Source organism: Marmota flaviventris, chromosome 1 (genome assembly GCF_047511675.1).
Source record: "Marmota flaviventris isolate mMarFla1 chromosome 1, mMarFla1.hap1, whole genome shotgun sequence".
Lineage (NCBI taxonomy): Eukaryota > Metazoa > Chordata > Mammalia > Rodentia > Sciuridae > Marmota > Marmota flaviventris.
In genome coordinates this window covers 204,477,765-204,504,201 of record NC_092498.1, presented here as the reverse complement: position 1 = coordinate 204,504,201, position 26,437 = coordinate 204,477,765, and the positions used below count along the sequence as shown (strand labels likewise).

General features: G+C 49.5%; 3 protein-coding genes across 6 annotated transcripts in view; all 3 read right to left on the bottom strand.

Annotated features, from left to right (window-relative positions):
- The window catches only part of Pbx4 (PBX homeobox 4), a 35,310-nt gene extending 27,022 nt beyond the window's left edge, over positions 1-8,288 (bottom strand). Inside the window, exon 1 of the mRNA XM_027932311.2 lies at positions 8,113-8,288. Within this exon, the coding sequence (XP_027788112.2) occupies positions 8,113-8,264 (152 nt within the window). The 5' untranslated portion in view covers positions 8,265-8,288. The remainder of the gene's footprint in view (positions 1-8,112) is intronic.
- Positions 8,289-11,390: 3,102 nt separating this feature from the next.
- On the bottom strand, positions 11,391-15,381 carry Lpar2 (lysophosphatidic acid receptor 2). 3 transcript variants are annotated; one of them, XM_027932305.3, is made up of 3 exons: positions 14,427-15,381; positions 12,937-13,678; positions 11,391-12,271 (listed from the first exon to the last, which is right to left on the bottom strand). In XM_027932305.3, exons 2-3 carry the CDS (start codon positions 13,676-13,678, stop codon positions 11,958-11,960), a joined length of 1,056 nt encoding a protein of 351 aa, XP_027788106.1. In that variant the 5' UTR covers positions 14,427-15,381; the 3' UTR covers positions 11,391-11,957. The 3 variants fall into 3 exon arrangements, with proteins under 3 accessions (XP_027788106.1, XP_027788108.1, XP_027788107.1); XM_027932307.3 differs by having other exon boundaries at positions 14,437-15,381; XM_027932306.2 differs by lacking the exon at positions 14,427-15,381 and adding an exon at positions 14,065-14,420.
- Positions 15,382-15,476: 95 nt separating this feature from the next.
- Positions 15,477-25,515, bottom strand: Gmip (GEM interacting protein). Of its 2 annotated transcripts, none has more exons than XM_027932302.2 (21): positions 25,401-25,515; positions 24,408-24,492; positions 23,890-23,965; positions 23,741-23,798; positions 23,295-23,420; positions 23,144-23,208; positions 22,946-23,053; positions 22,298-22,378; positions 22,036-22,206; positions 21,796-21,933; positions 21,286-21,482; positions 20,870-20,976; positions 20,553-20,642; positions 20,120-20,197; positions 19,893-20,047; positions 19,509-19,697; positions 19,283-19,420; positions 18,987-19,183; positions 18,294-18,681; positions 16,394-16,460; positions 15,477-16,263 (listed from the first exon to the last, which is right to left on the bottom strand). In XM_027932302.2, exons 1-21 carry the CDS (start codon positions 25,417-25,419, stop codon positions 15,896-15,898), a joined length of 2,901 nt encoding a protein of 966 aa, XP_027788103.1. In that variant the 5' UTR covers positions 25,420-25,515; the 3' UTR covers positions 15,477-15,895. The 2 variants fall into 2 exon arrangements, with proteins under 2 accessions (XP_027788103.1, XP_027788104.1); XM_027932303.2 differs by having other exon boundaries at positions 20,553-20,633.
- Positions 25,516-26,437: the final 922 nt, after the last annotated feature.

Here is a 26,437-nt window from a genome sequence, read left to right as displayed (position 1 = left end):
TTTTTTTTGTGTGTGTGCATTTTTAAAGGTAGGAGACATTAACACATGTTTATATGCCAAACAGCCAGTCTAGAGGGAGAACATGATAATGAAAAAGAGGCAGTGAGGGTAACTGAAATTGCAATGGTGTGTACATGTAGCAGAACTTCTGTGAACAAGTTTGATGAATACTATGCCATTATTTTAATATTTACTATTATGATAAGTTTAAATTCTGTACCTCTGTCATCCAAGCACTCAATATTAAAAGATACTGCAGCCAGGCACAGTGACACATGCCTGTAATCCCAGCAGTTTGGGAGGCAGAGGCAGGAAGATCACAAGATCACAAGTTTAAAGCTAGCCTCAGTAAATTAGCAAAGCCCTGAGCAAATTAGCAAGACCCTATCTCAAAAATAAAAAGTAAAAGAAGCTAGCGATGTGGCTCAGTATTTGAGAACCTCTGAATTCAATCCCTGGTACAAAAAAAAAAAAAAAAAAAAGAGAGAGAGAGAGAGATATTGCAGGCCAGGCACATGCAGGCCAGGCACAGTGGTGCATGACTACAATCCCAGCTACTCAGGAATCTGAGGCAGGAGAATCAGGGAAATTTAGTGAGACCCTATATCAAAATAAAAAATAAAAAAGGGGGCGGGGATGTAGTTCAATGGAAAAAGTGCCCATGGGTTCAATACCCAGGACTATCACTGAAAAAAAGATACTGAATGTGTAGCTCAGTGGTAGAACACTTGCCTAGCAAGTGGCAGGCCCTGAGTCAATCCCCAACTCTGTTCAACAACAATGACAAAAAAACAAACAAACAAACAAAAAAAACTACTGCCCACGGCTGAATGGATAATACAACTGAAAATCAATAATTTCATAATGGAAATCAGATGTGATTAACATCATGAAGAAGGTCAAACACTACCATAGTACCCTATGCTGCTATGAGTCTTCTGATTTTTCAAGGGCCATCCAAATTTACCATGCACCCTGTGGGATGCTTTTCAAAAGGCTAGAGGTGGGGTACAGAATGAAGATCCATGTCTCTGAACTCCAAATATGAGAATGTGGGGAATGAGATTTGACCTTCTGTAAATCTAAACGTAAGTGTTAGTTTTTCTGATGCAGTATTCAGCAGTCGACCACCGAGGATACTGAGCCTAAAATGATAGGCTCAAGCCACAGAAGCAGTATTGCCATTAATTAAAATGGACTCCAGTTGGAGTTTCTTCTTCCCACCTATAAATTTCATTCTAACAAGAAGAGGAAAGAGAGTGAAGTTGGCTATTCTGCTTCCCTAAAGCAGACTCTAGGACTATTTTTCATCAATTTTCTACTTATAAAACATCTTACTTTAAATACAGTATAAAGAAAATTTTAATGCATGCAAAATAATTTCACAGTGTTTCTACAATTTATGATGAAAAGAAAAATGCCTAAATTTTGAACTTGTTCTTGGCCTAGAGTCGACTGAGGAGCTGACTGCAATGCTTAAACAAAGTGTTACTGACCAGTGAGTCCAGAAGGTTATCAAGGGGATGAAATCACCTACTTGGTGGACATACCCTAAGGTAACCACGAATGAGTCAGACCGTTATATAATGCTATTTCCTTAAGTTCAGGCAGAACCTGTGATTCGCAATGTAGCAAAGATGATGGTATAGTCTCTCCTGTGGTTATGTGACATTACCTATGACTTCAAACCTTAGCTGACTGAAAAGTCACCTGCTAGCCTTGAAGCCATGTGCCACGTAGTGAGGGCTGGTGGTAGGGAAACTCTGATGGCCTCTAGAAGCTAATAGCAGCCCACAGCTGACAGCCAGGAATTATACAAGGACTCCAGTCCTCCAACTGGAAGGAACTGAATTCTGTCAACAACCACATGAGATTGGAAAAGGACCCTGAAATCTGAACAGGAATACAGCCTGCCTTCTGAGACGCCGGGAAGAGGACCCAGCTAAGCTGTGCCCAGATTCCTCACCTAAGGAAATGTTGAGATCATAAGTGTGTGTTATTTTAAGCCCCTAGTTTACGGTAATTTGTTACAAAGCAATAAACAGCTATTACCACTTAAGTGATTATAAATCAATGAATGGAGACTAGGAGAAAAAGAGTGCTGATAGTGGCCCTGCTAACAAATATATAAACATACTCTATTAAATCCATGCATCAGGATTAAATCAATAGTAACAATAAGGGCCGGGGGTGGGGCTCAACGGTAGCACTTGCCTAGCACAGGCATCACCCTGAGTTCAATCCCCAGCATCACACACACACACACACACACACACACACAAAATTTCAATCAATGACCAATAAAAAATGTGGAGAAAATTGTTTCTTTTAAAAAATTTCAATCAATGAGAAATAATAAATCATTTAAATAAATAGATTTTTGAGGATGCTTCTAAATTAACAAAACAACCAAATTAAAAGGAAAAAAACCCCAAGACTTCTGTGAAAATCCTTTTATAATCAATCCTAAAATTTTGCAGCTGAAATATTGAGAATCACACAGAATAATGCCAGAAAATGAAAGTAATGAACTGTATTTCTGCTAGTCTAATTTAATGGATATTAATGAGACAAACAATATTGAGCAACTACTATATTCTGGTTACTGTTCAGGAACAAGAAACCCAGAAATGAATAGAACATAATCCACATTCTGTAGTCTACTAACAATATGTTATAGCTTCTAATTTAGGCTATAATTTCTGAGCAGTTCCAAGCAATTATGAAGCAACTTGTTTTACTTAGCAAGGTATAATTTTAGTTTAATTTTTTTAAACTTTTTTTTTTTTTTTTAGTTTTAGATGGACACAATACCTTTATTTAGTTTTTTTTTTTTGTGTGTGTGTGGTGCTGGAGATTGAACCCAATGCCTCACATGTGCTAGGCAAGCGCTCAATGCTCTACCATTAAGCCACAACCCCAGCCCACAGGTATAATTTTAAATTACATAGGCATATGAGATATATTCAGGGATCTTGTCTCTGTAGAACAGTATATTTCTTGAAAAAAATTTCCCTGACATCAATGATCTAACACCTGAACCAAAGATAGAATCAAACCTCTATAATTACGCTCATTTCTAGAAAGGTTATTTTTATTATAAAGAACCTAATAACATTATGCATCTCTTTTACAAAACAAAAATTAGAAGACATGTTCTCTACCCTTAAGAAATAAAACCTTGCTGGGAGAAGTGGTGCACATTTGTAATCCCAAAAGTTTGGGAGGCTGAGGCAGGAGGATCACAGTTTCAAAGCCAGCCTGAGCAACTTAGCAATGTCCTAAGCAACTTAGTGAGATCCTGTTCAAAATTTTGAAAAATAGGGCTAGGGTTGTAGCTTAGTGGTAGAGCACTTGCCTAGCATATATGAGGCACTGGGTTTGATCCTCAGCACCACATAAAAATAAATAAATAAAATAAAGGTATTATGTTCATTTACAACTAAAAAAAATGTTTACAAATTTTAAAAATAAGTTTTAAAAGGGCTGGGGATGCTGGGGATATAGCTCAGTTGGTAGAGTGCTTGCCTGCATACACAGGCCCTGGGTTCAATCCCCAGCATCAAAACAAAAACAAACAAACAAAAAGGGCTAGGGATGTGGTTTAGTGATTAAGTGACCGTGGGTTCAATCCCTGATACAAAAGAAAAAAAAATAGAGAAATGAAGAAATAAAACCTTGATAGAAGGGCTGGGGATATAACTCAGTTGGTAGAGTGCTTGCCTTGCATGCACAAGGCCCTGGGTTCGATTCCCAGCACCAAAAATAAATAAATAAAAATAAAAACAACAACAATAACAACCAAAAACCTTGATATAAAGCCTAGATAGTCACAGAGGGCCCTAAACTTCAGGAAGGAATATAGCTCAGGAGGCAGATGCCCAGTTCTTTTTTTTTTTTTTTTAATGCACAAAGAGCTGCTTTAATTCAAGAAAAATTCAAGAAAACAATGAAAATCACAGGTGGATGGGGCCAAGAGGAGAGCCAGTACCCTGAGAAGGAGTGCGACCCAGCTGTGTTCTAACTCCACGCAGACTTAGGACTCCAGCCTCCTCTGTTTAGGGGATTGTGTGGACAGAAGGCCAGTGCCCTGCACAGGCCCCCTGCAGCACAGAAGCAACTGTTCCCAGAGACCTGGGATGGGTGCTGCTCTTCACTTGACACCCTTCACTTTCCACATACCTGGACTTCTAGAGCATATTTCTTCTACACCTGGTTAGTTTTATGGGGATGGACCAGGGACTTATGCATGCTCTGCAAGCACTCTGCCATGAGCTGCTACCCCAGTGCTCCTCTGTAACTTTTTTAAAAAGAAATATGATGCCAGGCACAGTGGCCCACACCTATAATCCCAGTGGCTTGGAGGCTGAGATAGAAGGTCACAAATTCAAAGCCAGCCTCAGCAATGAGATGCCCTGTTCTTGATAATAGTGAAATTGGGAAGGATCAATGTGTAATAAATGCCATAAATCAACTGCAGTGGTCACTTTAAAAACAAACCCACAAAGAAAGAAAGAAAGACAGCAAACAAAGACTGAGAACATGTAGGGATTCTCAAATTCAACCATTGGCGTTATTTCAGTAATTTAAGCAAAATGAAGCTTTGGACCAGGAGCTAGATTTGGAACCAAGAAAGAAGAAAAATTGTTTAACATGACACAAGAAAAAATCTGCAGGACTGGAAAAAAAAAAAAAAAAAAACAGCATCTTTCAGACAGAACAAACATAAGTCTGTAAAAATCTCACTACAATGTCATTTCCTAATTTGTCCATTGACGGGTCCAACTAACACAACTATATTTCTTATCAAAACTACAACCTTAAGTGTTTCTGCACCATGTTTTAGCCAGAAAATCGAGAAGTTGTGCTCCATTTGTGTACAATATGTCAAAATGCATTCTACTGTCAGGTATGACCAATTAGAACAAATAAAAACAAACAAACAAACCACAACTTCTTGTCTACTGATCAGAAATATGAAATGGCATTTCATGGCCTGCCTCAAAAACACCCTCTCCAACCCCTTAGTAGAGTGTTTGAGGCTCTACCCCAGTTCTCTCTGACTCTCCTTCCTCTGGGCTTAGGGAAATCCTCTTTTTGCAAGGTCCAGGACCAGAATGGGTTGCCCTATCACAATTTCCTTATGTAAAATGGCACAGTATTTGCATATACCTTTATGTATCCTCCCATATATTCTAAATCATCTCAAGATTATTTATAACACCTAATACAGTATAAATGTCATATGTTCAGATGCAACTTTTTCAATATATTTTTCAACATATTTTCAATCTGAGGTTGGTTAGATCTGTGGATGCAGAATCCTTGGGTACAGAGAGCTTGAATACCGTGAGGAAGAGATTCCAGCCAGCTGTGTTTTTTTCACATTGGAGTAAGTGACTCATCTAAGGACTAAAGATTGTTGTTGGGACTTGGGTGACCCTCAGAAACTGTAGAGTTTGTCTACAAGCTAGGTTCAATGAAGTGAGGAATCTGAATCTTTTGAAATTTCAAAATAAAAGCTCCAGGGGTCTTTCTACTTCAGAAAGAAGCCAGGAATGAGCAAACAGCTAAGTAACAACTATATTATCAAGTAAAGCATGAATAATACTCTCCTCCCCCATTTAATTTCTTAGCCTTAAAAAAACAAACAAGCTGGGGACAGTGTGCATGCCTGTAATTCCAGCTACTTAAGAGGCTGAGGCTGGAGGATCACAAGTTCAAGGACAGCCTAAGGAACTTTATGAGATCCTGTCTAGGGGGAAAAAAAGGTCTAGAAGATATTGCAAGGTGTTCCTGGCTTCAATCCCTCATGCTGCAAACAAACAAACAATAACAACAAAAAACTGCCTTCTAAAACAGCAAAGAAGAGACTACAGTTCCTTCTAAAGACTCTCTAGGCAGACTAGAATCTCAAGAGATTACTGCAAGGAAAATACAGCAGCCTTGGGGCTGTGCTGGGTCCACAGATGCCTGAGAAAGCCTAAGGAAGATCACACCTGGGCAGAGCTCTCCCCTCATGCAGCTCCCCTCCCAGACTGGAAGGAGCATAAGCAGCTCCCAGGAAACCAGTGTTGCTTCTGTGGTAACAGTTCCTAGGGGTGAAGAGCATATATCTCCCCAGCTCCTTCTAATCCTTCCAGAATCTCTTCAGTGCCATGACACTTTACTGCTAGGTGCATAGTAACCCTGGGAATAAAAGGGAAAAAGTATAACAAAGCCTAAGCTTTGTTAGGTCATCACAGTAAGGTACTCTCTTCTGGCTTAGCCTGTGAATTACCTCTAAACTGTGCACTCCTGTTATGACAAGTCTATCATATGCCTTATTTCTGAATTTACTCCAAGAGGAGTTAGTGCAACTCCGGCTCTTTAGTCTTCTGAGGCTTGTACCCGCTACTTTTCTGCAAAGAACATCTTAGCCATCTTGGTTTTTCTAGCAATCTGGCAGTGCTCCAAAAAGTAGAATGAACATAGTTGGAGGGTGGGAGTACTCCTAACTTTGCAAATAGAGGCTACAAAACTGCAGAGTCAACATTCCACAAGAGGAAAAGAAAAGAAAGTTTGAAAAACAAATGCATGGCTGGGCATGGTGGCACGTTACCTGTAATCCCAGCAATTCAGGAGGCTGAGGCAAGAAGATTGCGAGTTCAAAACCCACCTCCGCAACTCAGCAAGACCCTGTCTCAAAATAAAATATTAAAAAAAGAGACACTGGGTTCAATCCCTGGTACTAAAACAACAACAAAACCCAAAAGCATGTTGCATCTTTTTCTTTGCCTCATTCTTCCTGAAGCTGTTGGATTTTTTGTTTTTGTATTACTATTATTATTATTTTTTTTTTACAGTGCTGGGAATGGAACCCAGGGCCTTGCATATCCCTCTACTACTGTGCTACACCTTCCAGCCCTTGGGGCTGCTGTTTACCTGGCTTTATAATCCATCTTTATGAATGACTTTGGTGGCTGTACAGTCCGCCCTACAGATCCGAGTTCCATCCCTAAGGAACAACCTTCACCCCAAAACAGGCCCCTTAGAATACAGCCTCATCTTCCAAAATGACTTCAGTCCTTTCTTATTTTCTAATAATTCCAGCAAGCCCCAAACATAGTGAACTATCTTGTGAAGCTGACTTCACCAATTCTGTCTGACAAGTGGTGGATGGAGGTAAATGGGCAGGTGGTCTTAAAACTTGCTTTGATTTTTCCCATTGCAACTGGAATAAAATCCAAAGTCCTTACTGAGACTTGTAGGCTCTAGCTGTAATCAGGTTCCAGCCTTTTTCCAAACTCAACCCTTTCCCTGGCTCTCCTTGACCAGGAACTTTCTCTCCCTGGATCCCAGGACCTCTGAAGATTCCATCCCTTCTCCAGGCCTGCCTTCTCCATCTGGCATCCCACAATATGCCTTCCTTTCCTTACAGCTTTACCGAATACATACTTTTTTATACTTACTTTCTCTCCCCCAAACCATGAACTTGAAAGCAAAGATTATGTCAGCATCTGGTTTAGTGACCTGCACTTAGTAAATGTCCAATAAATATTTGCCAAATTCATTAAAAAAAAAAAAAAAAAAAAAAAGGCGGGGTCCTCCATCTCCACCCATCTCCCTCACAAATCCTTCTCCCCAAAGCTCTGAATGGTTCCCACACAAATTCACCCCAGTTTAACTTCAGTCTTCTACACAGACATTCTGAACCCCTTTCTCCACCATTATCTGCCCTCCAAATTTGCCATCCTGTTAAATCCCACCAACCGATCCATTTAGACGTTCGTTCGCCCTTCAGCAATCCCGAGTGTACCCATCTCTCGGCCCTTCCCTCCCTCCAGTAACCCCTAAACTCTCTTTCACTATACACATCCCTCTCGCTCCAGGACCCAGCTCCTTAAACCCTTCACCCTCTGCTTAGTCCCATAAGGCCTGTCCAACCCATTCCATTTTATTCCCCTACATCCCTCGTCCTTGGAAACCTTCAGGCCTTCTCAAGCCCCCATATTTGTCTGCACTTCCTCCGCACCCAGATGTTCGTCCCAGTCCCCTTCTCGCCCTAGCTGCCCCAGTCCTCCTCCTCGGCCCGCCCCCTTCAGTGGCCCCCGACAAGCCCGCAAGGAGCACCTGGCCTGCGCCTCGTCCAGGCTCTGGTCAGTGATGGCCATGATCTGCTGCACGACGTCGCTCGTGTCAGGGCCTGGCGGAGGCCCGGGAGGCGGGTGGCGCGGGGCAGGTGGTGGCTGCGCGGGGCTAGGCGAGCGCAGCGGGGCGTCCATGGGCGGCGCGGCCAGGCGGGAGCTGAGGAGGAGCCGCCGGGCCTGGAGCGCTAGGGCGGGCGCCGCAGCCAACCGCCGCTGCCTATGGACTCCGCCCCCTTTGCTAGCAGCCAACCACATGCCGCTGCGCACCTTGAAGACACGCCTCCACGTCGCCGTCAACCAACCAGGCTCCGTGCACCGCCCCCGGGACACGCCCCGAACTGACCCCTGCCAACCGCTCAAGAGGAGCTTGGGTGTGGCGGAGGCACTTCTCACTCTCACCCTCTTCCAATCTGAGTTAGTGCAACTCCGGCTCCTTTAGGCTTCTGAGGCTTGCACCCCCTACTTCTCCGCAGTACATGCATTCTTCTCAGAGTCCCCGCTTCTCCACCGAGGGCCCTCAGGGCCCCCACTTATCAAGGATCCCGTTCCTCCAGACTACCCCGCAAAGCCTCAGAACTCTTCTCCTGAGACCCCACACATCTTCTTAAAGCTCCCACTTCCTTAAAGTCCCCAGTTCCTTTTCAGGCCCCCACAGTCTTCCTCCAAGTCACTTCCTCCTTAGAACCCCCCACACCTCTAAGAGCCTCAACGACACACCCCAAATCCATGACCCCTGCTGGGTTCCCTTTTTTCTCCCCTCAGTCTCAGTCCCATCAGGTGAGTCACTAGGGTTTCTGGCCCTTCCACTGGAGCCTTTTATGTCCCTTTCACCTGGCAGAGGGACCCAGGTGTGTGTGTGTGGTCAGCCAGGTCAGAAGTGAGTGCTTTTCTCCACTACAGAATTAATTTATTCATTTTCCAACATACAGCTTATGAGTGACCTTGCCTGTTTTTTTTCTTCAGAAGAATTGTTTTTATTATTTATTTTGGTGTATCTATTTATGGGATACATTGATCATATATTTATAAACTAAAAAGTTATTTCCCAAGTATTGGAAAATAAAGAGAAGCCTCCCTATCACCAACTGTTCAATGATTATCCTTGTCATTTAGAATCATGCTAACTCCCTAGCCATATCCTTTCCACATAACCTTACCTGTTTATTCATTCTTTGTCTACAGCATTCTGGGCCTGGAAAATGCTAGCACATGGTTACTGGATGATGATATGCTGAGTGCCTACCTTACGGCTGCACTCCAAATTGAAGAGAATCATCACAGGTCTTTGTTTCTAGCCTTTAGAAAAGGATTCTCAAGTGAGGAAAAAGGAACAGTGTGGATGTGAACACCTTCTCTAAATTCATTCCCAGTTTGATCTGAGGACAGACTTCAAATGCAGGCTCAGTAGAGTCCTCAGCCTTGATGGGAAACCTCAGGACCAGGGGCCATCTTCTTCCCATTGTTGCTGGAGAGGAAATTCAAACATCATGTGATGTGACTGGATTGCAAGACACTCCACAGGGGATGGAAATGAGTCATATTGGCTTGGTGTAAGAACAACAAGGAAAGCGTGCGACTAAGGAAACCCAACGCTTGGCCCCAATAACAGGAGGTAATAGAACACATGGAGGCCACATAGTGGTGCCCCATACAAAAGGTCACTCTCTGATGCAAAACTACACAGGAAGCCTGATAAGTAGTGGCCTTCAGAGAACATTGGGGCAGGGGCATTGAAAGCTTCAGGGACTAGCAGAAATAAAACCTGATGCCACCTGGCAGAGAAGAGAAACCAAGAAGGAAAAGCTGATGGCACAAAGTCCTAAAGGAGAACTTGGAAGATGCTGATTAAAAAGTAGCCAGAGCATGAAAGAGCCGATTTTGGAGGTCATCAGGTGTGCCCAGCCTGTAGGAATTGGTTGGCTGTCTCAGTACCCAAAGTAATGTGTCTGTCCATTAGACCTGGAGCTTCATGGAGGCAGGGTCTGCATCTTATATCTGGATGAGTGCCTGGGTAGTCACCTCTGGAGACTGAGGCCCTAAGAGCTGTGATATCTACTTGAACCCTTGAGAAGAACCAAGTATCTTGGTTTATTCTTGGTTCTTCACAGAAGAGGGGATAAGTTCTCCCAGTGGGAAACCTAGATCCATTTAATGTAGAAGGACCTAGATGTTTTTGGCTCACCTGAAATGGATGCTTTAATGGTTTAAGACTTTGGCTCCTCACCAGGCATGGTGGCACATGCCTATAATCCCAGCTGAGGCAGGAGGAGCACGTGTTCCAAGCCAGCCAGGACAACTTAGGAAGACCTGCCTCAAAAAAAAAAAAAAAATGGTGGGGGATGTGGCTCAGTTGCAGTATACTTGCCTCCCATGCACCAGGCCCTGGGTTCCATCCCTAGTACTCAGACAAGAAGAAAAGAATTTGGCCTCTGATGAGAGCTGGATTCAAAGTCCTGCTGTTATTCGGCATGTGAATCTGAAGTAGGAATATAACCCTGTCTCCTCACTGGTGAGGTAGGAACAATCCAGTTCTAGGCTCACCTGGCAGGGTGCCTTTCTGGACACTGAGATGGGGCTCAACATGGGCACTGTACATCCGAGGACTTGGGTCTGTGGGTGAGAGGGGGAGTGTCTAGCTGAGTTTTGACTAATTCCAGGCTTTGTGGGAATCTGAAGCCCTTTCTCCAGGATCCCTCTAGTCTCTTGATACAGTTCTCTGCCTTATCCAAACTGTGTAACCATGGGCCAGATCTCAACCTCTCTGAACTACTGTCCTCACATGAAAATAAGTGTAACTCATGAACTACAAGATGCACCTAAAGTGCTTGTAAATGTGCCAGACACAGCAAAGGAGCTTGAAAAATGGCAACTCTCCAATTCTGCATCCTGCTGAGTGGAACTCACTAGGTTAAATGTAGGTGGTGAGACAGGTGAGGAGAAGGAGACAGCTGTACATGTGATCTTCAACAATCTGGACTCATAAAAAGGATAGGTGGCAGCAAGAGGACTCACATAGACCACAGACCACCCCAGGCTCCAGAAGACGAACATAGGGAGGGGGACAGATAGAAAAAACAATAGCACACTAGGAAACAGAAGCAAGACTGGAACAAGAGAGGCAGAATAACAGCTAGCCAGAAACCGAAGAGGAAAGAGAACAGGGCTGAGGAGATGCCATGTTGCCTAATAGGCTTGAGACTTGATACACAATTTCGGGACACAGGAACAGACCGATTGAGTTGGTGACAAAAATGCTTTGGAGACCTTAGAGTGGAATGGTTTACTCCCTGATTCATGTCCTCCCTGTGGATCCTGGATCCCCTCAATACTAATGGAGATAGGCCAGCCTCTGCAAAGGTCCACAAGCCTTTCCCAGTTTATGCTCAGCACCCCTCAGGCTGTGCTGCTAAAAATTAGCCTCAGAAAGATATTGTGTCCACAGTCCATCCCTGTTATCCTGTCACACTGGGCAGCATGACCTTGGAGGGCATTCATCTCTTCTACTTTTCCCACTCACAGCACCATATAGGAGAAACCAGTCCATAGGGTTTACCAGGAATGTGCATAAAAGTACAAAAATGTTCTGTTAAAAAACGCTAAAACCTGAGATGATTGAAGAGCCAGATTCCCAGACACCATCTGAGTCCTCCCAGGTGCTTGGAGATGTCCCCAATTCCCAGTACCCTGGAGCATGCAGAGTTGTGTGTGCCTGGGGAGTGCTGCTGTGCTATGCCAGACCATGGGTCTGTCTTTTAAGTCTGTCCTGCTGGTTGGGACAAGCCAGGTGTATCCATGAGTTGTCAAAGAGCTGCATCCTGTCCAAGGTAGCTAAAGAGTGGAGTCCATCAGAGAGTGACCATTCTCAGGAAGCATGATGCGGGTGCTGGCACCTGTCCGGGCAGATGATGTATAGTGGGCAGACTTGTGGGAGGACCGGCGAAGGCACATACAGCAGAGGAGGCGACGGAAGGTGCGGCGCATCTCAGCATCTCGGCATGAGTATACTGCGGCATTGACCAGTGAATTGGACTCAGCCAAGAGCAGGAAATACTTCTCCACAGCCAGGACATTGCAGGACTTGCAGTCCAGACCATCCAGGAGCAGCACCACCTGGCCGGGTGTCCAGCAGACCACAAATGCCCCTGCAGGATGGAAGCCAAAGTGAGCAAAGCAAGGTGTCAGGAGGCCTGACACTCAGGGCTAGGTCAGTCCCCAGAGCTCAGGCCATAACTGTGCAGTATGTGCTCCAAGAGCTGCCTGTCTTGCTGGCTTGGCAGTGCGGCAGACAAAAATGCTAAGAGGGGATACCTTTCTCTGATTTGTCTGCCTGAAGGGATGTCTTTCCAAGGTAGTCAGGCCCCTGGAGGCTTCTGTATGGAGATTTGTTCAATGAGGGAAAGGAGGTTACTGTGGCTGGATGGGTAGGGTGGGGGATAACTGGAAAGAGTTGATCTTTGTTCAGGGGTGGTAGAGTATATCATCACCCAGTTCCTTCTATATACAGTTGTCTTGCTAAGAACTCTTAGGGGCTTCACATGGAACTCAGAACAAAATCTGGCCCTGTTTGGGATCTTCAAGGCCTTCCTGATCTTCCCTTTCCTTGCAGGCTAACCACATGGACTCTGGTCTGGTCTTGCCCTCGGGTTTGTACTTTCTGTTTTCTCTCTTGGAACTCGAAGAACATCCCCCACCCAAACTATGCCCTACCATCAATTCAATCAGGTCACCTATTCAAGTCATTGTTTTGCAGGAAACAATGGTTAGGTTAGGTCCCAGTGGCCCAGGGCAGGTTGAGTGTCTCACTCACCAAGGATGATGACAACAGTTTTGACCAGGCTGAGTGTGGTCTCTCGGTAACGGGGGTGGCAGCTGACATGCTCCGCCATGCGCTGCACTCGCCTACGCACGTAGAAGAAAATGCGGGTGTAGACAGCTACCATGAGCAGGAAGACAAGCAGGCTGGATAGGGCCCACACAGCTAGGTAGGAGCGGCTGAGCAGGGGAGCCATGCGCGAACAGCGGTCCAGGGCACAAAGGCAGTGCCAGGAGTGGGCAGGCAGCAGCCCTAGGCCCAGTGCGGCAACCCACACAACCACAATGAGCATGACAACCCGGCCACGCGGCAGGCGGCTGTGCAGCTGCACAGCCATCACACTGCGGTGCCGCTCCACGGCAATGGCCAACAGTGTGGCCACTGATGCTGTCAGGCTTGTGTCCAGCAGGCCTTGTCGCAGGAACCAGCCCTTGAGCGAGAGCCGGGCCGTGCGTGGGCCCGTGTGGAACATGAGGAAGAGGTAAGCCACACCAGCAAACAGGTCTGCTGCAGCCAGGTTGCCAAGCAGGTAGTAAATGGGCTGGTGGAAGCGGCGGTTGGAGGCAATAGCTGCAATAACCAGCAAGTTAGTCAGTAGCACCAGCACACTGACAGTCAGCCCCAGTGCCACCACCACCACATCCTTGGGCCGCCAATAAGAGCTGAGCTCTTTGCCACTGTTGTTGTAGAAAAAGCCGATGGTCTCATTGTAGTAGCACTGGCCCATGGTGACCATCTGGGGGCACAGAAAGAGAGGTATCAGTGCAAGTGGCCCTTATAGGAAGGACACAAGAGCAGGCGGCAGCTAGTCACCAACAGGACAGCAAGGGCTGCAATCTTTGATGCCTCTGAGCAAATCGCCTGTGGTGGGGATTAAAGTGGCCTAGAAAAAGCAAGCACCATAGGGTGGGAGTGGGGGAGTGAGTTATATCTACTAATAAAACCTACTAATACAGACTTATTAAAAAAGCAACGGCTTGTTTTGTTTTTTAACCTTAAGAACCAAACAAAACTCAACTACATTCAATTCCGTTCCAAGAGCCACCAATCTATGACCTAGTAGAGGAGTAGGGGTTGAGGGGGAGGGGAAGTTAGGGCAGGACAAAAGAGGCGTGAGCTGACCAGGGAAGGTCAATTTGGCGCCGGGGTCAATGCACCGAGCACAGACCAAGGGTGAGGTCACTTGCTGAGACCCTGCGGGTGGTGCCGAGATATGGAGGAGACTGACTGGGCAGATCAGAACAGGTAGGGAGGCGGCTCCAGAAGTTGGGCGGCAGGATTCGCGCGCGAGAGCTCCCAAAGCAGGCGGGGCATCGGCCCTTCCGGGTGAGATGAAGGACCCTGGCGGTCTCCGGGACAAAGAGGGCGGTCAAAGAAGCCGCAGTTCGCGGGGCCTCCAGGTGCCCCCAGGCTGAAGCAGAGAAGGGGGCGTGCCTCGCCCTTCCCCGAACCTGCACCCGCCCAGAGCCCGCCGTTGCTCTTACCTGGACCTACCTCCCTTCAAGCTGCAGACGGGGCGGGCTCCTGGGGGATCGCAGCGGGCCTGAAGTCCATGGCCCCGCAACCGCGGCGGGAGCGGAGGAGCTTTCGGGTGTGCAGGAGCCCGCGAGCAAGAAGGCGCGAGAGGAGGGGTTCAGCCGCCCCGCCCCCGCCTCCACCCAGGCCGTGGTGCCCCGCCCCTGCCACCTGAGGGAGCCCTACCGCGCCCCCGCCACCTGGGGAAGCTCCGCCTCAGCGACCGCGTCGGAAGTGGGGTCGCCCGGAACTGCAGTCCCGCCGTTTCCTCCTCGCTTTGCGGCCCAGTGGTCGCCCCTCTTTAGTTCCGGCTCGGGACTCCCATCCCAGTCCCTGCACACCTCACGCGCCCGCAGTTTCGAGTCTTCAGGGATGACTCACTTGGCTGCCGGATAATTCCTTCCGTGACCCTACGCTGCTCGGGCGCAGCTGAGGGTGGCCTCTAGCTCCGATTCACTGCTCCAGACCCCCAACCCACTCAGTCCCACCCCGCCCTATCCCTGGTGCCCAATCGTCCTCCGAGTTACAAGCCACGCCCTGATCCGACTTGGCTCCCACCGCGGGGACCCCAGCCCAGCTTCTGCTTCCCTCAGCTCACAACTACCGCAGCGGCCTCCCTTGCCCCAGAAACCTTTCTGTCCCACTCAAATTTCTTGCAATGTCTTCTCTGCGCCCCCTGCACTGCCCAGTCCTGTGGCTTCCTCCCCCGCTTCTGCGCGGCGGCCCGGGGCTCCCACACTCCGGAGCACACAGCCCCATTGTCCCGGTTATCTGCGCTTTGGTTATATTTGTTTGATTATGCAGGACCAGATCCGGGACAAAGGAGCTCTGGGAGGGCCAGGCGGTGTGACTCAGCTGGGTGTCCAGGTCCAACCCTTAATTGCCTGTAGGTTTTGAAGGGTGTTTGAGCATGAAGAAAAGGGGGCTTTGGTTTCCCTGATAGGTAAAAATGGGGCCCAGGGGTGCTGCTCTTGCTGGCCTCTTCCCTGTCACCATCCCTGGGCAAAGACAGACATAAAGAATATATAGGGCGGTTTATTTAGAGGCCATCTGATCCCAGGCTGCAGGCACCACCAGGATGTGGGGTCTGGGTTGCCCATCTCCTCCAAGAATGGAATACTTGGAATCTGAGGAGCCAGGTGGGAAAGGAGGAGTGATCACAACCAAAGTAATAAAACACACCCCTATCCCTGAGGTCAAAGTCTAAGGCAGACCCCAAGGATCTCATGACCTTGTATTGACCCTGAGTATTGACCCTGAGTGACCTATGAACTTGAGAGGCCCTGATGCTTGAAACCACCTGTGTCTGGTGGGAAATTCCTGGGACATTGCCCCCAAAGTGTTTTAGGCCTCCCTAGGCCGTGTAGTCTTTCCTTATAGGTGGGGAGAAGTAAGGAAATATGGGTCCATCTTCTTTGTCCTGGGCTCCTTAGGATGGTCAGAGATGGTCCTCGGTTTCCTCAGGCTGGGGGTCTGGGCAGCAGGTCCTAGGCACAGCCTCACTGTCCAGCTTAGAGAGTAAGCGGGCAGTCTCCTGGGTGATCTCAAAATGCTTAGGCAGTGGGGTGCGTCGCAGGGGGCTGTTGTCAGGGGAGGCAGCAGAAGGGCCTGGCCCCCGCCCCCTCAGACTCCCTCTGTGCATTGAGATAGAGGCCTCCTCACACAGCTTGGAAGCCACCAGGGCCAAACTGGACAGTTGATGAGTAACAGGCCGCACACCTCCCCGCGGATACTTCACTGGCTGGCGGCTGAAATGGCCGCGGGACTGTGTTCCTAGGAGTGAGTCCTCAGGGCCTTGGCTGGACACTGTTGGGTGGGGTGGTCAATGCTTAGTATCCCCAAGTCCTCTGGATCCCCCCACCTCCCCATCTCTCAGCTAAGCCATCCCTCAGGAAGGGGCATCCCCAGAACTCCTAAGCTACTCTCCTATACTCACCTTCCCCTTCCCCATTTTTGGTATCTTCAGCCACTTCCTCTCTTTGGTCACTCTGCAGAGCTGGAATCTGCAGGGAGAAACCCAAGAATGTGACCCCAATGATAAAATTTCAGTTAAGACTCTTGTAGAGCCAGTGGTTTATTCCTGGCCATGCAAAATCTCCTGTGCAATTTGGGGGCAGACTATGTTCTTAAAAGTCTTCTGCTTGCCCCTCCTGCACAGAGTTCTGTGAAGGGGCAGTAACTTCCTTTTTCATCAGAGGGCCAGCCTAGGGAGAGGCCTAGCCAGCTCCAATTCAGACTGGGTGGTGCCTCTGAGCTACTGTCTCCATGCTAGGCTATTCTCTGCACTTTTACCCACCTTACCTCAGCTTTCTAGTTTCTCTGTATATCCTCACTGTTCTTTTGCCAAATAGTAATGATGACTTGAACTCTATGTGTTGAATACTGAGCACCTCACAAGCTATTCCATTTCTCATACCCACAATTCACAGCCTTTTCCTAGCTCTGCAGAAGGGGTCCTTAAGATGGTGGGTGTAGCAGGATCAGTGAAACAGGGGAGCCTCCTGGTAGCAGTCCTGAGCACAGGCTATGGGCACAGACTGTTGGAGTGGCTGTTGCTGCCATTTTCCTGATTCATAGCTGAGCTCTGGATTCTGGTGGGTGAGCCCCACTAGATTCTGACTGCCATGACTCCCCATCAGGGTCACTTAATTACTTAAATCCTTAGCTGTATCATCTTAGCAGTAAGTAGTTTTCACTAACAGTAATCTGCTTCTCAGAGCTGTGGCAAAGGCAACAGGAAGCTTATATAGTGCCCATGAATAGTAGGTATGGATTCAGTGGTAGTCCCTGCTCCATGCATAGTAAGAGTGGCCCATACCCCATACATAGTAGGTGCATAATTAGTGGCAGGGGGCAGAGCCATTGGGGTCAATCCTTCTTTGGACTCACTTCCTACCACTTTCCCATTGCTTATTCATTACAAGGTAGGATTGTGCTCTGACCATACCAGGCAAACTCTACTTCACGGCCTCTGACTAGCTGTTCTCTTTGTCTGGGATATCCTTTCCCAGATTTACACCAGGCTCATTCCACCCTCATATCCTTTCATTTTTTGCTGAAATCTATCTGTTCCATAAAATCTGCCCATGTATTCTTATCTACTGCTATAAACTGCCCTCCATGCTGGCACAATGGCACATGCCTATAATCCCAGTGACTTGGGAGGCTGAGGCAGGAAGATCACAAATTCAGGGTCAGCTTAGGCAATTTGAAAAGACCCTGTCTCAAAAAACAGAGAGAACTGGGGATGTAGCTCAGTGGTAAAGTGCCCTTGGGTTCAATCCCCAGTACCCAAAACCAAACAAAACCCCTCAAACTGTTCTCCACTTATCAACCTGGTGTCTGTGGTGTCCCATTACTTGCTCTGTCCTTTCTTTCCTCCATAGTACTTGTCTCTGTCACCTTGTAACATCCTATATAACTGATTTTATATCATATTTGTTTATTGTTGGTCTTTTCCCACCCCACTAAAATGCAGATACCAAGAGGATGAGGTCTTAATTATTTAGCTTACTGATGTTTCTTAGAACAATGTTTGGCACAAAGTAAATGTTTGATAAATATTCTGTTGAATGAATAATCGCCCATGCTGTACCTTTACAGGGTGTCCCCTGTTGTTATAATCACAGGTCGAGGTTAGCAATCACACGTCAAGGGAAAGGGATCCATTATTACCCACCCTTTCATTCCTCACTATTCCTTCCAGAATGAGCACAGATTAAATAAGGAAGGGAGGAGAGAATGGAAGAAATTTTAAAGGTAAAAGAAGATAGAAAATGAGAGAATTAAACAGAGATAAGGCTCTCCCCGCATGTGTGGGTCCAACAGGCTCCTACCTTGGAGGATGTGGCCTCAGAATGCTCCTCCTGGGCACTATGAGACTTAGAGTCTGGGTCAGGGTCCGAGGCTAGGGCTGGGGACTGTGACTCTGAGTCAAGGAATGGGACTGGAGGTTGGGGGCTGGTTGTAAGGGGCCCAGGGGCTGGGCTGGGGTCTTGGGGCAGTGGCTCTGTGGCCAGAGGGAGCTCGTCCATCCCGAAGATCTGCTCGTAGTGCACAATGAGGAACTCAACAAGCTGAGCCTGGTGTCCAGAGTCTAGCAGGCAGGTGACAGGGCTGGTACCAGCTGCCCACGGACCATCTGGTGGCCGCAGAAGCGTTGGCCCAAATACAATTCCCAAGTTGTTGGCAGACATCTTGTTTTCTTCAAACCGTGCAGCCACCCTGGGGATGGTATGAGGAGAAGGATCAGGGTATGAGGTGCAAGGTATCAGTTGAGGGTAAGGGTAAGACCTATAGGCCAGCCTATTGGTGACTTGCCCATGTCTCAGGTAATTGATCCTGGTCATTGAGACCAGCAGCCACATGTCCAGAGATGGGAGTCAGGTATCAGTACCCAAAGTTGTGAGTCATGTATTAAGGTTCAGACCTCAGAAAACATGTCAAAGATCAGAGGTCAGTATCAGGGGTTAGCAATCACATGTCGAGGGAAAGGGATCACAATTCAAGGCTCAGGGACCAATGCACACCTGAATAGATGGGCCACCAGGTGCCGAAGAGTGTTGTAGTTAGAGTCAGGCAGTTGTACCAAGAGAGTCTTCAGCGAGCAGATAACTTCAGGACTGGGGCTGGGGGTCCCAGGGTTGTCCCCAGAGTCTGCATGCAGGGTCTTAGCCAGAGAGATGAAGGCATCGTAGAAGTGGAAGGGGACCACAGGGTCGGTGAGCTGGAGGGAAAAGGGGCAGGGGTTCATGAGTATAGGTAGTCTGCCTAGGGTCCTCAGCCCCTGCCCATCCCCACCCTCCCAAGTTCCCTGAGTACCCACCTCCTGGAGAAACCGCTTAAGGACACTTGAGATGTCATGAGGTGAGTTTCCTGACAGTTCCACCAATGCTCGGCCATTCTCAAAGGCTTGGCACAGTCGCTCCACGCGAACCCGGGATCCGCTGACCCGGTAAATGCCCTATAGGGCATAAAAGACACCTGGCTTATGATCCAACCATCAATAGGGTAAAGTCATTTCTGGGGACAGTCTAGGGCCAAGGCAGCACCTGAACACTCAGGGCACGGTGTTCTATCTCAGCTGTGCATTTGGTGATCACAAAGGGAACCTCCTCTGGGAAGTCCCTGGGAAGCTGTAGAAAGTCGACCCCAAAGAGAGGTGTCCGGACTGGGAGCCGCTGGTGTCCACAGAGGATCAGCAGGGTCTCCAGACATCGCTTATGACAGGTCAGGAAACACTGGGGAAAAAGTCACAGAGTGAGTGAGGTCATTGGGGGTGAGTGGGAAAAAAAGACAGTTGTAGGGATCCTCAGGGAATGGAGGGTATGTAGGAGATCATCAGATCAGGGTGGGTCCTGAGGGCAGGAAGGTTTTAGGGATCTTAGGTCATTAGGGGTCAACAGAGGTCATTGGATCATCAGTCCAGGACATACCTCTTCACACTCAGTCCCACTGACCATGAAGGCTTCACACTCTCGACATTTGGCTGGACCCCGCAGCCGCCGTAGCCTGTGGGTCTGAGCCGCAGTGGACAGCGTCCACTTCCTGAAAGGGCTGCCGAGCCCATTCTCCAGCCCATCTCCCACGTCTACAGGGAGACAGGGTCAGATTTGCCTGGTCCACTTCCCACCCTGCCCCACCCCATCTGCTTCAGTCTTACCAGGGTCTCGCTCCTCAAAGTCATCTGAAGATTCAGTGCCTGTGGATGAGACCTTCACCAGCCTCCGTGTACCAGGGCCTGGGGACAGATGGTTATAGAAGTTGGGAGTCACAGGGGTTATGGGAGATTCCAGGTTAAGGACACACAGTCTTGGTTTTCAGAGCTTCCAGAACCTCCCACAGATGTTCTTGAGGAAAGGGCTCACAGGTCAGCAAGGAGTCAGAGAGGTCAAGGGTTAAGCATTAGAGAATGGGTCAGGCATCTGTGGGGTATTTATAAGTCTGATGATCAAGAGAATAGTTTGAGGAAATAGGCCAGGGCTGTGGGATAGGTCAGAGGTCAAGGACGGGTTAGAGATTGGGTCCGAGGTTGGCCAGGGGCTGGAGTATGGCCATAGGTGGGGAGTGGGTCAGGATCAGGTCCTATTCCTCACCTGGGCTGGAAGTGGGAGAGTCCAAGGACCGAGACTCACTGCCGCCACCCACACTGTCCACATCACTGCCAGGAGTAGGACCTGGAGTCCCTAGGAGCAGACAGGTCAGTAAGGATGGCCCCTAGCCTGGCACCACTCTTTTTTTTTTTTTGAATTTTTTAATATTTATTTTTTAGTTTTCGGCGGACACAACATCTTTGTATGTATGTGGTGCTGAGGATCGAACCGGGCCGCACGCATGCCAGGCGAGTGCGCTACCGCTTGAGCCACATCCCCAGCCCATGGCACCACTCTTACCTGACTCTCACTACACTCACCCTGCCAGCCTATGCCAGTGTCCTCCCAAGGGCCTTGCTCTGCGGAACTCTCGTCCAGCCTGGGAGGTGGGGGCCCAGAGAACTTCTTTCTTGAATCCAGAGGGGAGCTGAGACAAGAAGAGAGGAGTTTTAGGGCTCCATTCCCAAGAAACTGGCCTGGTGTGACAGTACCCAGGCATCACTTCTAGGTTTGCAAGTCCTAATGCCCATGAGCCTCCTGCTTCCTTGAATGCAGTGGCCCCAAAGTCCTGGACCTTCCCTTACAGGGTCAATTCCTCCCTCCCACCTACAGCAAACAAAACCCAGAGACGTGAGTACTAAACTCCACTGAAGCTTCTAGTTCTCTGATCTTCAGTACTCTGTCCATTAGTACTAAGAGCCCCCAGGATCACTCCCAACCCAGAACCAAGCCTCACCTGTTCACCATGGGTACAAACTCCTGGAAGGTGAAGGCCGGAGGTGGGGGCGGTGGATCCTCAGGCCGCAGTGCCCGCACAAACTCCTGGTAGCGCTGGCCAGGTTCGAAGGGCGCGCAACACTCAGCCAAGGCTGCGAATGCGCGAGGACCGCGTTCAGCCTGTGCTCTGCGCAGCCCAAAGAGGCCTAGGGTCACCTGTGGGGCGGAAACAGAGTAAAGAAGGGCGGGGCCTGGGTACCCTGGGGGAGGAGCCAGAGCCCCATTGGTAAGGGTTTGGGGGCGGGGCAGTAACAAGGCCGCAGTTTAGGGACTAGGGCTGTCATCTAGGCCAGGGACTTGGTTGAAGTAAAGGCTTCTTCAAGGTCTGGGGCCCAACCGCCTGGCAGGGAGATGGAGTCCTGGGGTCCCAGGAGTAACTCAGGGGCTGGGTGGAGGGGCACTCAGCTGGGGCACAAAGGGATAAGCGAGAGTGGCGAAGGGAAAGAGCTGCCAAGGGAAAGAGCCTCACCCTCCTCAGCACTTCATCCCCCTGCAACACCAACTTGCGCACGTGGGACACAATCCGATGCTTGGTGTTTTCCAGGTCCTGCTGGCGTGCGTTGGCCTCGCGGACGCAGGCCTGATAAAACACCTCAGCCTCCAGTGCCTGGGGAAACCGAGGCCGTGGGTGGCGACAAGAGAAACGTGTGGATGAGAGTGGAGAGTGGGGGATGCTCAATGAAAGGGGGACACAGGACCGACTCCCCACCTTGGCCTGAGCCTCTTCTCGGGACCTCCGCCGCCGCTCCTGCTGCTTGCTGGTTCCAGGGGAGGCCTGAGGGGCATGGTCCTCAGGGGACCCCTGGGAGCGCGCCCAAAGTTCCTCACTGCGCTGCGTATACTGGAGCTGGGCCCGCCGCAATATCTGCACTGCCTCGTTCTGGAGGGTCATGGAGGGTGGGGTTTGGAGGGAAGTTAGTGACTGGCCTCTTATTCCTCCACTTGCCATCCCCCACCACTTGGCATCTCACCATCCGCTTCTGCTCCTTTATCCATTGCTCCTTGAACTCCTTCCGCCATTTCTCAATTTCAGTCCGTTTGGCAGCCAGTGGCTAGCAAGGGTGAGGGATAGTAATGCAGCCTCAGGACCACCCCAGAGGTGCCACTCACCAGTATTCTCCATTCCTTACACCTGCATGCCTTTTCTTCTGAACCCTTTCCTTTTTTTTAATTTTTCTTTTTTTGCAGTGCAGGGGATGGACCCAGGGCCTCCTGCATTGGCTCCTCCACTGAGCCACACCCCAAACACTGGATCCTTTTCTGAGTCTGTATGTGAGAGTCTTTTCACCCAGGCCTGCTCTCCCCTATCGGTGTGATCATGAGCAGAACTTCAGTGATCATCCCATCCTTTCTGCCTGGACCCAAACACACCAAGGTCATCTTCTGAGAATACTCAGCATTCATATGTCCTTCTTTATAAACATAAGCAGTTTTGCAACTGCACAGGAAGCCTGGTTTGAATCTCTGCTGGGTAACCTTGAGCAAGTTCCTGAGCATCCCTGGGCCTCAGCTTCCTCATCAGCATAATGGCAATGATGATGGTAGCAGTGACTTCCTCCCAAATTGTTGGGAATGGAGGGAATCTCACACAAAGGACATCAGAGTGCCCACCCCCTTACCTGGTAGTAATCTCTTTTCTGCTGGGCTACTGTCTCCAAGGCCAGGGTTCCCAGGTTGAGATCATGCTCCAGAAACAGAGTGTAGATATACTGCAGTGGCATGTGGCTCTGGGAGTAGGGTTAGGGGATGCTGAGGATCAGAGGACAGAGATGGGAAATGGGAAGGTTTGGGCTCTGGGGAAGTCTGCTCATGGTTACCTGCTGGTGGATGGACACCTTGCCAGCCTCAGCAATCTTCATGATGCTTTTAGCAAATTCCTGCTCTGTGGGGGAGTGGAGGGAGACATCAGAGTCCAGATGTCAGGGTCCAACTCCCTGAGGGCTGGGGTTGGGTAGAAGGGGCCCTCACCATAGCTGGCTCTCTTTTCAGTCCAGGCCAGCAGCTCCTTGGCATAGCGGCTCCACGTCTTGGCGTAATCCAGGGCTGCATCCACGCCCCCTTTGGTCCTTATGAGCCTCAAATCCAACTCCACCCCTGGGGCAGATGGGTGGAACCCTTAACTCTGAACACTGCCCTTCATTAGAAGTTTTCCCTGAGCCCTGGGACTAGTCTAGTAGCCCATGTCCTATACCCTCATGGCTCCAACTTCCCCATTTGGGTCAGTGTTCTGATGGCAACTTTACAGATTCTCTACCCAGACTGGGGACTCCCTGAGGGCTGGGGCTTGGATCTGTTGTGTGCACTGCTGTGTTCCCTGAACCTGAACAATGCCTGACATGGAACAGAGTCAGTGCTGACTTACTGAAGAAAGAACTCCTTTCTGCCCCCATTATCTTGGCCTCAATGTCCCCTACCTGTGAGGGGCGCAAGACCCTCTGGGGAGGGGCCACTCCAACGGCTGGCTTCACTGGTCTGGTGGGGGGGGGGGAGACAGCATTCAGGAGCAAGTAGGGCAGAGATTCTGGCTCAGGCCCCTCTTCCTTGTCCCCCATGTCCCACTTACCACAGTGGCTGTGGTGACCTTGTCAGGATCCAGGTCTTCTGAGATTACAGGGTCTCCAGACAACATCTCGAAGGTTCTGGGGGGGGAAGGGGGTCAGAGGCCACCTCTGTCCAGTCTGTCCTGCATGTATGTGTGGGGAGGTGCTGGGGACCCTAGGGCAGTTTGGGGGACAGTCCTGTGGCATCTCTTGTGTCTGGAAGGTCTAAGGATTTGGCAGAAGCCAGGTGAGGATTTTTCTTATTTTTATAGGGTTTGAAAGGCCCTATATAACTTTGGGGTTCATAGAGTACTATTATAGCAATCTCAGTTGTTTTAAAGGTTCACAAGAAGGATGTGTGGTGGGCTTAAGGCCACTTTGGGAATATATCTAAAACATCTGGGATCCTATCTTAGACTTTTGATATTATTAGATAAGTGGGTCCAGATGATGCAGATTCCAAATGGGGCTTAGGGGCACCTGCATGGTTGGAAGTTTTGGGGATCCTGGCAGGATTTGGGTGATCCAGGTTCAGACTCACACATTTCCCAGTGAGATCTCGAGATTATCCAGGCTGCGGAAGATGTCACTGTACCTCTTCCTGCTCTCAGGAGCTGGGGGGATCCCTGGGGGAGGGGAGTGTAATATATGGGCCAACCACTGCCTCCCTCCACCCACAACACCACAAGCCACAATCAGCACCCCAACCAATCTCATTTAGAGAGGTCGAGAGAGAGAGTGCAGGGGTGTGGGGAGAGTGGGATGCAGGGAGAGTGGGCTTAGGTGGGGCCAACTCAGGGCAGGCAGATGGACCCAAATACAACCACAGACAGCTGCTCAGAGGAGCAGAGACACCCACACAGGCGGGAACCCAGAAGCAAAACAACAAAACATTCCCCAGATGCAGCTACATTATCCGGGAGGACAGAGATGGCTTGACAATGGAACCACATGGACCCCAGGCCAGACAGATGGAAATACACGTGGGACACACAGGCACAGAGCCTGCGGCATAAACACATGGACAGACTGAAACCACGAGGGACTTCAAGACTGAGTGACTCTCCACATACAAGAGACACAAAGACATCCGGAAACACAAGTCGGACCTTTTCCACATTTCTGCTGCCGCCCCCGCCCCCTCTTCTAGGGGCCTCAGATCAACACTGTCCGCTCCCTGGGGCTACGGAGGAGCCCTGTGGGGATCTTACTGCGTTGCCCTCTCCAACAGCGGTCGTGACACCCTGCCCCCATCACAAAAATCAGAAGCAGAAGCGGCCACTTCCCTTTCCTGGGCCCCCTCCCCCGCAGCGTCCTGGGTGAAGGCTCATTAGTGAATGGAGGCTAGTCAAGGGCTGGTGTTCCGAGCCCCTCCTGGTTGGGATCCCCACCATGAAGGATCCCTGCGATTTTTCAAATCAGGAACTCTTTTCCCGGCTCTCGAGACCAAGAGGGACAGACGGAGTTACTCAATCTAGGAACTGAGAGGGACATCGTGGAAATCTACCCCATGCTCAGATTCAAGACCCCCTACCTGGCTCTGATGTATCCATAGTTGAGCCCAGGGATCGTTCAGCGGAGACCGGGCCAGCGACAGGGCTGCACGCCGGCGGGGGACCAGCCCCGATTTCCTGCCGCTGCCGGCGCCGCCCGGGTCCTGCCTCGCCCCGCCTCTCCAAAACCACGCCCACCAAAGACCACGCCCACGCGACGGCCACACCCCCGAGGCCCCGAAGCCGGGGCTGCGGCCACTGCTCAAGCAACCTTAAGATCCCGTCTGGTCGGAGTCTCTCCGTTGACCATCCTGGGTTGCAACGCCCCAGATTAGGGCATCTAGGACTTCGTACAAGACTGGTCATTTTCTTAGATTTCTGTGCCAACCGAACGCCCACGAAGCCCCAACCCCAAGACCGTCGTTCTGGGGTGTCTGTCCCAGAAACTTCCACACCCTATGACCCAGTAACCTCCAAGCCCAGAGGTATCTCGGAATCCACGCCCGCCGGATTCGGGCAATGGCGACTCCTGGTGGAGGCCTGACGTTCTGCATGATTTCGAAGTAGAATGTGCTGGGGTTCAGTCTCTGTGACCCCCGCTCCCCCGACCCACTCATGATCTTCAAAGTTGGATTAGGCTCTTGAGGCCCCCACAGTGTTGTCAGAGAGTGCCCCTCTCAGAGACGCGGGCACAGAGAGCCCCTGCTCTGGGATACCCAAGAATCATCCATCTCAGGGATTCGGAGATTTAGCAGCTCTAGTCAGGTAGCATCAGGTTCCCTCAAGCCCTGTCCAGAGAGTGCACTTTACTGCTGGTATTGGCCCCCTCCCTCAGCCTCCACAGGGCTCCTGTTCCCAGGGTTTTCCTCATGCCACACTGCCTGATGAAGCTAGCCACGTGTGGGTGGGAGGTGATTGACTATAAGCAGCTTTGTCAGTTATGAAGACAAGGACACATCCAGCACTGTGGAATTTTTGGCTGGAAATAAAAAAACTTTAAAGTATGTGTGAAATTTTGCTTCCTAAAGTTGTTTGCTTTTGCAGAGGCAAATCTAAGTGGCTGTGATTCTAGGCTTAT

Excerpts from the sequence above, each read along its gene's own strand:
- Lpar2 (XM_027932305.3), bottom strand. The coding sequence starts at position 13,678 with ATGGTCACCATGGGCCAGTGCTACTACAATGAGACCATCGGCTTTTTC. Across the intron at positions 12,272-12,936 it reads AACTGTTGTCATCATCCTTG|GGGCATTTGTGGTCTGCTGG; the intron begins GTGAGTGAGACA and ends TCCATCCTGCAG.
- Gmip (XM_027932302.2), bottom strand. Across the intron at positions 23,209-23,294 it reads TGAAAAGAGAGCCAGCTATG|AGCAGGAATTTGCTAAAAGC; the intron begins GTGAGGGCCCCT and ends ACTCCCCCACAG. Across the intron at positions 20,048-20,119 it reads CTTTGAGGAGCGAGACCCTG|ACGTGGGAGATGGGCTGGAG; the intron begins GTAAGACTGAAG and ends GTCTCCCTGTAG.